General features: G+C 54.2%; 1 protein-coding gene across 1 annotated transcript; it reads left to right on the forward strand.

Annotated features, from left to right (window-relative positions):
- Positions 1-603: 603 nt before the first annotated feature.
- FOXA1 (forkhead box A1) lies at positions 604-4,778 on the forward strand. Its single transcript, XM_040969625.1, has 2 exons — positions 604-804; positions 3,094-4,778. The coding sequence occupies exons 1-2, from the start codon at positions 733-735 to the stop codon at positions 4,420-4,422; spliced, it is 1,401 nt and encodes a 466-aa protein (XP_040825559.1). The 5' UTR covers positions 604-732; the 3' UTR covers positions 4,423-4,778.
- Positions 4,779-11,147: the final 6,369 nt, after the last annotated feature.

Consider the following 11,147-nt stretch of genomic DNA (forward strand, 5'->3'; position numbering starts at 1 on the left):
CAAAGTCCTGGCCTGCCCGCCCGGCCCCGCCTATTTTTTTTCTTTTCTGTTTTTTTTTTTTTCCAAAGGGGGGCTTACACCCCACCACCACCACCACCACCACCACCATGACGCAGTTCCCCCCTTTTTTCCCTGGCCTCCTCCGGGTAAACCAATTACACTGCTTTGCAAACAAAAAGTGAGGGCCGCGTTTGGGGGGCGGGGAGGGAGGGCTGGCGAGGGGGCGCGGCGGGAGGGGCGCGCGCGACGGCGGTGGCGGTGGCGGCGGGCGGCGCGGGGCGGCGGGGCGGGAGGCGCGCGTCGGGCCGGACTGGCGGGCGGCCGCCTCGCAGGTGCACCTCGGGCTTTGTAGGTGCGAGCGTCTTTGTGCGGCGGACAAATGGGGAGAGGACGAGGAGGTGGGCACTCGAGCGACGTAAGATCCACATCAGCTCAACTGCACTCGCCTTGCAGAGGCCGCCCGCTCAGTTCCCGCCGAGGCGCTCCCCGGCGCCGCGCTCCGCGGCAGCCGCCTGCCCCCGGTGCCGCCCCCGCCCGCCGCGCCGCCGCCACCGCCACCACCGCGCACGCCGCGCCCCGCAGCGCCGGGCTCCCTCCTCCCAGGGGTGGCGTTGGGTCGGCGCCGGCGCTCGGCTGACTGCAGCTCCTCGGCTCCCCTCCCCCGCGCGCCGCGCGGCCGCCCGTCGCCTCGCACAGGGCTTGGATGGTTGCAACGGGTAGGGTGGCTCCAGGATGTTAGGGACTGTGAAGATGGAAGGGCATGAGAGCAGCGACTGGAACAGCTACTACGCGGACACTCAGGAGGTGAGCGGCGCTGCGCCCGGAGCCCAGGTCCGGGGAGGCCTGGGGAGGGAGAGTCCAAGTGGGCGCTGGGCAGGGGCAGCGGCGGGGGGCTTGGCGGGCAGGTGGGGGGCGTGGAGGGAGGGCGTCGCTGCCCAGCCCCGGGCTGCGTTTTTCGGTGGCCGGGTCGGGAACAGCACGCCGCGGGCCCTCTTGTGGGTCCGGAGAGTTTGAGGAAACTCGGGGCTGGAACGCACCGCTCTGGGAAGTACTTGGCGCTTGCTGGGGGGAGAGCGGGAGCCGGGTCGGGGAGGCCAGGGCGGGCGGGCGGAGGCAACTTAGAACTCCAGGGCAGTCCCGCCGTGTAACACGCACTCCTGCTGTGGGGAGAATGCTCGGTCTCTAACTTGGGGGTTTGAACAGTGAAAGGATCCCTGCGTTTTATAAAACTTGTTCTTCAAAAGCCGGGCTTGGGGAAGAAGCGTGTTCATTCGTCTCTGGAACCGCTGGGTGGCGCTGGTGCGAGCCGAATCCTTTTTTCCAGAACTCGGCCAAGAACCTGTTTCCCTTCATTGTCCCCTTGGTGGCACGTTCATGGGGTTTATTTTTACAATGCTCACAGAAGAACTGCGAAGCAACCAGGTACAAGCAGGACTCCCACCTATTAAAAGTATTTTTGTGGGGGGAAGCTGGCGATTACCTCTCTCTTCCCCCGCCAAAATAAGTTTAATTAGCATCGTTGAAAAGAGAGAGTGCCTTGAATAATCCTGAGAAGAGGAAGAGAAAATAAAGCTCCAAGTAGAAAATACTTAAAAGACGTAGGCACGGGGGAAAAGGCACAAAATCGGAAACATATTCTCAAGGCAGGTGGTTTGTAGATTTATCTTGGACCTAGCTCTGAGTGTAGTTGCATGGGTAACTTACAGGGCACTTGCTGCTCACCGCTTGCTTCTGTTTTCAAACGAAGTCGTGGTTGCTGATGAACATCCGAGGAAGGCATCGTCTCCTTATTATATTATCAGAGGAATCGTTCGTAATGTCTTTGGGAGCGTGTGTTTTTAAAAGTACCATGTGCATGCCCGAATTGCTTCCTCTGAGTTTCCCCGCCGCCCCGGCTGAGGCGCTCCCCAACTCTGCCAGGTGTTTCACGTGGGTGCAGCCACCGCTGCCCACCAGTCCACTACGGCTTCTCATGAAAGAACTTGCTTTTCTTTCAAACCTGAGCACCAGAAAGGAGTGGAGTCGCAGGTGGAGAAAACAGAGTTTGGTATGGGGGACTTGAAAAATATTGGGAACTACTCGGGTAGTTTCAAAGGCCCGGCTTTAAAATGATCAGCGGGGGATATGTCCCTAAGCAGGGACAGGGGGAAAGGATGGTTATTTCAATACATTTTCCAAGGCGGAGGGACTGGGCGTCCTTATCAGCCCCAAGCTGGTTTTTGCACGGCCGCAGGGGTGCACCTGTAGTGCCCACCGAAACGCAGGCGGCGGACTCCTGTTCCTTAGACTCGCTTTTCAACCCCTCGTTCTGTGGGTCTGTTTTGAGTTTTAGCCTCCAAAACTTACTTCCGTCTTAGCAGTCCCTTAATATTATGGTTGCTACAAGGTGCAGCACTCCTAAACAGAATAATCAACCGCGAGTCGTTATTTAACCCCCCCCCCCAACCCAAACTCTCTAAAACCGCCGAGGCCATCAAGTTGTTGGGGAAATAAGCGGTCCCGGACTCAGGTGGGTGCGTATCTGCTGTGCCAGGGAGCTCCCGTCACAGCCACCTGGCACCTCACAGCCGCGGCCTGGCAGGCTGGCAGGCGCGGGGCCCACCCGGCCGACCCAGGGCGCCCTCAGGACAAAGTGAACGTCCACTTTCAAGAACATTTACGTGTCTCCCGCAAACACCCTTCCCTACCCCCAAAAAAGAAGACGCTTTGCCGAGTTGGCCTGCGGTGCAGCGAAGGGCGGGAAGCCAGCGCCGAGCTTGGCTTGCACGGCGATTACACAGCTTCCCGGGGACACATTTTCTATGCGCCCTGGGTCTTTTATGCCTGCCGAGCTAGGATTTTCCCCCTGCGGTGCAACACGTCTTTCCTCGGCCTGGGAAGCACTCCCAGCCCACTGCTGACAGTGCCTGTGTGTGCGCGCACCGGGGGATCGGGGTCCGTGCTGGGCAAGTCGCGCGCGCTCATCGCCCACTCCACCCCTCGCGCCCGCCCGCCCCGGGTTCGCCCCCCACTCCCTCCCCCACCCGTAGCCGGCTCTGCGCCCTCCTCTAACGCCGCCCTTCGGGGCCTCTTGGCTCGCTGTCTCTGCTCCAGGCCTACTCCTCCGTCCCGGTCAGCAACATGAACTCGGGCCTGGGCGCCATGAACTCCATGAACACCTACATGACCATGAACACCATGACCACCAGCGGCAACATGACGCCGGCTTCCTTCAACATGTCCTACGCCAACCCGGGCTTGGGGGCCGCCGGCCTGAGTCCCGGCGCCGTGGCCGGCATGCCTGCGGGCTCGGCGGGCGCCATGAACAGCATGACCGCGGCGGGCGTGACGGCCATGGGGACGGCGTTGAGCCCAGGCGGCATGGGCGCCATGGGCGCGCAGCCCGCCGCCTCCATGAACGGCCTGGGCCCCTACGCGGCCGCCATGAACCCGTGCATGAGCCCCATGGCGTACGCACCGTCCAACCTGGGCCGCAGCCGCGCGGGGGGCGGCGGGGACGCCAAGACGTTCAAGCGCAGCTACCCGCACGCCAAGCCGCCCTACTCGTACATCTCGCTCATCACCATGGCCATCCAGCAGGCGCCCAGCAAGATGCTCACGCTGAGCGAGATCTACCAGTGGATCATGGACCTCTTTCCCTACTACAGGCAGAACCAGCAGCGCTGGCAGAACTCCATCCGCCACTCGCTCTCCTTCAACGACTGCTTCGTCAAGGTGGCGCGCTCCCCGGACAAGCCGGGCAAGGGCTCCTACTGGACGCTGCACCCCGACTCCGGCAACATGTTTGAGAACGGCTGCTACTTGCGCCGCCAGAAGCGCTTCAAGTGCGAGAAGCAGCCCGGGGCCGGCGGCGGCGGCTCCAAGGGCGGCCCTGAGAGCCGCAAGGACCCCTCGAGTGCCGCTCACCCTGGCGCCGACTCGCCCCTGCATCGGGGTGTGCACGGGAAGGCCGGCCAGCTAGAGGGCGCGCCCGCCCCCGGGCCCGCCGCCAGCCCCCAGACTCTGGACCACAGCGGGGCGGCGGCGGCGACAGGGGGCGCCTCGGAGTTGAAGACTCCAGCCTCCTCGTCCGCGCCCCCGATCAGCTCGGGGCCCGGGACGCTGGCCTCGGTGCCCCCCTCCCACCCGGCGCACGGCCTGGCCCCCCACGAGTCCCAGCTGCACCTGAAAGGGGATCCCCATTACTCCTTCAACCACCCTTTCTCCATCAATAACCTCATGTCGTCCTCGGAGCAGCAACACAAGCTGGACTTCAAGGCCTACGAGCAGGCCCTGCAGTACTCACCCTACGGCGCCGCGCTGCCGGCCAGCCTGCCGCTGGGCAGCGCCTCGGTGGCCGCCAGGAGCCCCATCGAGCCCTCAGCCCTGGAGCCAGCCTATTACCAAGGTGTGTATTCCAGACCCGTCCTAAACACTTCCTAGCTCTCGGGACTCGGGGTTTGTCTGGTGAGACCAAGCTGGTAGCAGGAGAGAAAGGAAAGAAAGAAAAGAAAGAAAGAAACAGCAAACAGAACCACACACACCAAACTGCAAACAGCTTAATAAAATCCCAACAACTACTTTTATGTTGTTTCTCGTGCACAGTCGTTCCCCCAGTGCAAAGGACTGTTACTTTATTATTGTATTCAAAGCTCGTTGTGTAGATTATGACAAAACCAACCAACCCCCAAAGCAACATTTTCTCCCCTGCGATGCTGAATGATCCACGAGTGTGTATATATATAAGTATATATCATTCTCCTCGTTCTTGGACTCCTTCCCTCCCCCCCCCCACCTTCCCCTCCAGACAGATTTTAGTCTGGGCAGGGTTTATTTAAAGGAAAAAAAATAAGAAAAAATGGTCACGTTTGTAAAATATTTGTGTTATCCCCCGTTCCTCCCTGACTTCCTTCCTTACACACACGAGTTTACAGGTCTGTGGCAATACTCTTAAACCCTAAGAACTGAAGCAAAGCAAAGAAAGTAAGTAGACGCCAGGGACTGTTGAAAGAATGGACAGACAACAGTGCTGCTACACAGCAAGAGAGAAACACATTGCAAACACCAGAGCCATTTTTTTTTTCAGCTTAACATTTCTGGTCCCTCCGGATAGCAGGTGTCTTTAAATGAAATACACATATCTACGTTCAGACGGAATTCTGCACATGCTCACGTTTGTACACAGCCTCCGTGTATTAACATGTAGAGGGACTAGTCGGTGGTATACCTGCTACTTTGTCAAGAGTTGCCTGACCAAGAAGTTACAGGATCCCTAACCCTTCTTGCCCTTCCTCCTGGGGAACTCTGCACCTTGCAGAGGGCCATGGTCATGTCATTCTGAGGTCATATAATTGTAAAATTAGCTTCAGTGTATACCGTTGAAAGAACTTTTTTTTTTCAGACAGAAAGGCCATATTATCATATTTGAGGAGAGAGAAGTAGTGAGGAGCCGTGTTTCAAAATTTGATCCAAGATTCTGAAATCGATTGTGGCCATTTTAATTATTGCCATTGTTTCACCCGGTGTTAACGCACTTTCCACAGTTGGACGTGGTGTTAGCATAGCCAGACGGGTTGCATTATTCTTTTCTTGCTTTCTCAATGTTAATTTATTGCATGGTTTATTTCCTTTTTCTTTACAGCCCAAATTGCTATAATGGATGGTTTAAATTACAAATTAAGATGTTAATTTTATCAGTGTGATTGTAATTAAAATATTTTGATTTAAATAACAAAAATAATGACAGATTTAAAGCCGTGGAATATGTTCTTGATCATTTGCAGTTAAGAACTTTAAATAAATCAAATGTTAACAAAAACAAAAGGATTTCTGCAGTTTTCCTTAATTGAATCAAAAGTGGAGATTATGAACATAGTTTTTAGAATTCTGGAATGTAATATAAAATGAGAAAGAAAACAATCCAAAACAACATGGGCCTTTTTTTTTCTGATTTAAATGAACTAGTGAAAAGTAGTGAAAGTAAATCAACTAAATGAGTAGAAAAATATTTTAATTTTCCAGGAATTGAGAGTTTGAAAATCTTTGTTCTCAGTAATAGCTTCCTCTCTCTATTAATGATCTTATAAATATTATTCATTTATTTCCCACTCCTCCAATCCATGAACCATCCAAGTAAGAATAAAATAACAGCTGCTGGCTGCTAAAATTAAGTTGTCTACACTACACTCTTGAAGCCTCTTCTTCGAAGAGAAACACAGGGTAGCCATCCCTGCAGCTCTGGTGGGGACGGGAGGGGGAGAGACTTAATACTCTCCAGCTGAGGGGGAAGCTTTGCACCATTAAGATGGTTCTGGGGAGCTGCTAGTTTGTGCTTTGTAGAGATTTTTTTTTTTTTTAATTTGTTTCTAAAAACATTGTCCCTAGGAACTTAAAGCTTGTTTGCCTTCTGGGAAGCTTTGAAATGCTGCTTCACACCCCCAGAGTTGCGCGGGATCACAAAATCATTAATCTCCTTTGATAGCAGGCTCACTTTCCAGTCCACCTGTTTCTTTGTGAATCTTGTCCGGATTGACAACGACTGTAACAACATCAGCCCGCGCCGAGGCTGCCCTGCCTCGCGCCTTCCAGCACCAACTCCATCCTCACCAGGGCTTGAACTTGGACCACCTTTGCTTTGACCGCTCTCCTCCAGCCCGCAAACGAGATTTAACAACAACAACAAGCCCTGTGAGTCCCTTAATTATCACTTAATTGCCAGCGCAGATGAGAGAAGGGGTTTCATGCAGCACTTGAGAAAAATTCAGAAATCCCCAGCCCCCACTCATCTCTGCTAATCAAAGAGCGAAGGAACGGAACTTACTGGCCTGCATCACTTCAAAACTTAAATTGGAACCCCAAGAAAGGCGTTTAAAATCCCTGAGAGAAGAGCTTTCCTTGTCCACGGTTATTCATGCGTAGGGAGCGAGTACACAAACCTTGGTAAATTCGAACTCGAACTTACGCAAATGCGTACGGCAATGAATCAAATGCGTCTTTTTACGCAGTCCCCTCGGTGATATCCCCTTCCTTCTGTCCCATGCGTGGTCAATATTCTAATCCCCCACCCCACCCCGCGGGAACAAGAGGGTCTGAGTTCTTTCTCTGACACTTGGTGGAGTTCTGGGTTTGCCAGAAGCCTGGCGCTTCGTCCCAGGCTGACCGCCGCCACTCGGTTGACCCGCCTGGGAAAGCAGAAACGCGCGTCGCGGGGAGCGGGTGTTGCCTGGGCGCAAAAGGAGGGGAGCTCGTGCCTCGTGGGCCTCTCGCGCGAGTCTCAGAATGCCCTCATTCCGCCAGCCCTAGGCCAGGAGATCTGGGACCCGCGCGTCACCACGCTCGCGGGTCGGGGGGCCAGGGAGGCTGGTTGCCGGGGAAATGGGGGCCAAGCAGGACCGCAAGCATCTCGAGGTGACAAGTGCAGTTAGTTCTTCATTGTTTGACCATTTTCCCCCTCCTAGCGAATAAATCTTCTGTTGAGCCCGGGACCTAAAAGTCAACAAAGAAGGCCAGGCGTCTCGTTACCGCTCCAGCGGCCCCAGCGGCCCGCGCAGCGGCAGCCGCTCCCGCTGCGTAATCCCTTCCTCGGAAACCCCGACACACAAACCCCGGAACGCCCGGGGCCGGGGCGCTGGCGCCCCCGGGCCAGGAGGAAAACAGCTGTATTTTGGAGGGTGTGCGGGCACCCTCCCGGAACGCGCTGCCTGCCGCGAACTCCCCCCACCCCGCTTTCTGCCCGGGAGCCTTGGTGTTTTCCTAATTTTCCACTTTGAACGCTCCTGGAAAAGAGTTGGAAGGTGGATGCTGACCGCTCAGCCTGACCCTCATCCCCCACCCCCGCCCCATCAACACCACGGACTTGCTTTATTGAGGAATTTGGTCCGGGGTGGGGGAGGGGTCGGCGGAGTGGGAAGGCGGGAGGGAGTGAGCGAGGAGGGGGGAAACCTCGCTCCTGGCCCGAGTGTAGGCTCCTGAGCCCCCTGTGAGCCACTGAGGACGCTACCGAGCACACCCCTTTACTAATAAACACTTGCAGGGGTTGGGGGGTGAGTAGCAGAGAAACCGAGCTTCGTTTGTTCCTTTCATTTTGCATCCAGGGGAGCGCAGATCTGAAGCGCCGTTAATGTGCGCTAGGGAAAGACAACCACAGACAGAAGGGGAGGAGGAAAAGATTGAAGTCAGAGAGACGCAGCAACCCCGCGACGGTGCGAGGCGGCTGCTGCGTTCCTCCAATATTTTTAAATCAATGATAAAATGTTAATTTCCATTGTGCTTTCTGCGCGCACAGAAGTGAAAATTAGCATGGGAGAAGAGGTCAAAACAAGCCAGACTGCGAGAGTTCTTCCGTTTTCAGTTTCTGAAGGTCGCATACCTGACTGGTTCCTCTGAAAGCATAAAAAGCATGATTTTCCTCAAAAACCTAACAACTGTGAATGAACCCCAACAAAAAAGAGCCCCCCGAGGGGCTACAACTTTGGGGTTGGAGCATTTTAAAAATGGGTTTCCATTCTCGAAAATTATTATTAAATTTCTTTGCAGAGAACTGTCACGATCAATACAAATTCCTTTCCATGCGGACCAAAGTAGGTAACCCGTCCCCCAAATTCATTAACCTTTCCTCAAGATCAATTGGTTTTCTATTGGTTTAGCTGTAATATTGTAAAACATTTAGCTATAATGTATTTTAATGCGATGCCTCAGTATCTGAGGAGGAAAAATCGCTTTGAAACATGAAATTGCTTAAATTATTTAATTGATATGTAATACATTATTAAAATATTTTCCCTCAAAAATCAACATTGTTTATTTGCATTGCTGCAAAGTTTGTTTTCTAAGTGAATGAAATGAAGGTTATGCCTAATGACTTCATAGAACTACATGCACCAGGGTGATTATTTTAAAGCTACCTTGAGCAAAACAGGTAATTAAATCATGACAAAATTTGGAAATAAAATCTACCCAAATCGGGGATATCATTGACATCAATAGTTACTCATAAGAACGTAAGAAAATGAAGTAACACAAAAAAGATGTCACAGCTTTCCTGTTTAAACAGAAAATCCATTTAGGGAGACAGGAAAAACTAAACAACCAATTATGCTAGTTTTCTACCCGGATGCTATTCAGGGTAGCCACACAGCACTGAGCAACCAATTACTTTTAAGCTTATGTTTTATTCTGCCAGGTGGACTTGGTGTTGTTTCTGGCTTTGTTTGTTTGTTTGTTTTTTGCTCCCAGTGCTGATCTACTGGTGAAACTGCACAGATCCGACCGCAGCCCTCACCTCACTTTCCACCCCAGCTCCCATTCTGGCAAAGACAGATGGACTGGAGAATACCAAATGAAGTTCAGTTTCAACTTGCAAAAAGCATGCCTTTTCCCATTATAAGCACTGAAAAAAAAAAAACTGGACAGGGGGTGCCCTCCATTTGCTTCCTTTCTGTCTAACTTTATCATTTATTGCAACTCCGACTATTGCGGTGACTTTAGGAGCAAAATGCTTCCTACAGTCAGCGACCCCTCCCCCTGGCAGCCCAGGGGGTGTGTGGAGGCTCCGCTTTCCCTCTGGTTGCTACCCTGTGAGATTTCAGGGTCCTCTGTGTCCAAATCACCCTGGAATAGGGAGGCAGGATAACCCCATTCAATATCTGGAAAGGGTTTACATAAAACCGTGTTTGCACAACTAAAGGCAGGATGCTGGGCTAGTCATTGGTGAAAAGCCAAGTTCAGAACCGGGCCAGGGACACCCCTGGCGGGCCAGACTCACAGTCGAAAGCCTGAGCTTCCCTTGCCTTCACTTTTTGCCTCTCTCATCCACTCTTCAGGATGACACATCAGGGACTTTTCAAAACGCATTGATTTCTGAAGCCCAGAAAAACAACCTGGAAACTCCCTCCAGAGCCGTGCCTGGAAACTGGAAACAATGAATGAGAGTGGAAACTCTTCTTTCTCCCCTGTCCTAGGAAATGTTACCTTTGCTTGTCGAATCTTGTCTTGGGTCAAGTTGTTGTATTTTTTTCTCTCTTTCTCCCTCAAAACATCAAATTATTTTCATTTTAAAACGAGTCTTTATTTAACGGGTCTTTATAGTGGTTTGTCTCGTGGGGACGTTGAACCGGGAGGGGGGCATTACGCAGGAGGGAGAAAGCGGGTGCCCTGCCAAGACTGTGTTCCTACTGGTTTCCTTGCCACATTCAGGTGAGTGGCCTGGGAGCTTTGCGCCCCACTGCCGCAGCGCAGCCAACAATGCCTCAATGTCACTGCGCCATAGCGTCCAGCGCCAACTCTGGCCGCGTCCTCCCTCCACCGCGGTCACCGCATCAGGAGCTGCAGCGAGCAGTAGGGTAGCGGAGGGCACGGTCCGGGTGTCGTCGCCTCTTCCTGGAGCTACGCGGCCTTCTGCCCACAAGCGTGTGCTTCCTTGGTGTCACGCCTGGCCAGTACACTAATGGGGCGGACAACCCGGATCCTCCGAGGAGGGGGGGTGGGGACGCTGTTGGAGACCGGCAGGGCTGGAAGGGAACAGCTCCAATTGCTGATCAGAGCCGAGAGAGGCTGGGGGGTGGGGGACGGGGTGGTGGATAGAGTACTGAGTCTTCGAGGTAGGAAGTTCGCGTTTGGGGGCCTAAAAGTTAGAAACACCTGCAACAAGTTTTAGAAAGCGTCATTCCCACGGGAAGGCACTGATGTGGACCCAGACTCCCTGACCCTGGAGAGAGCGGCCCCTCTGGCTGAGTGTGGGCGCCTCGCACCCCTGGACCTGGCAGCCCGCGGACCAACGCGCTGGGCTGCACCTGGCACAGGTGCCCCTCTTTTAAGGTGCGCGCCTTCTTAGCCTCATCAAGCTCCGCCTTGGCTGCTGTAACCCGTGGGGTTGTAAAGAAACGGCTTCCAAACAGTCGGACCTGGGGTCCTTAAGGAGACCCCTCACTTTCCCTGTTCTTGCCCCGTGGGGCTGTGTGACCTCCAAGTCCGAAGTGGGTGCGCGGCCTCGCCGAGTCGTGGTGCCCGGGGTCCCGCCGCGGGTTGCCTGCCTGGCCTTCTGTCCCTGCCTCCGGGGGCAGCAGCCCCACCCGCCAGACGGTGCCCGGGCGCCCCGAGACATATGCTGCCCGCAGGCCGCGCGGCCCGACGTGGTGCTCATTGCGGAGGCGGTTCTCAGCCCATCAAAA

The sequence above is a fragment of the Ochotona curzoniae genome, unplaced genomic scaffold, assembly GCF_017591425.1.
Source record: "Ochotona curzoniae isolate NIBS_2020 unplaced genomic scaffold, NIBS_Ocur_1.0 scaffold_4701, whole genome shotgun sequence".
Lineage (NCBI taxonomy): Eukaryota > Metazoa > Chordata > Mammalia > Lagomorpha > Ochotonidae > Ochotona > Ochotona curzoniae.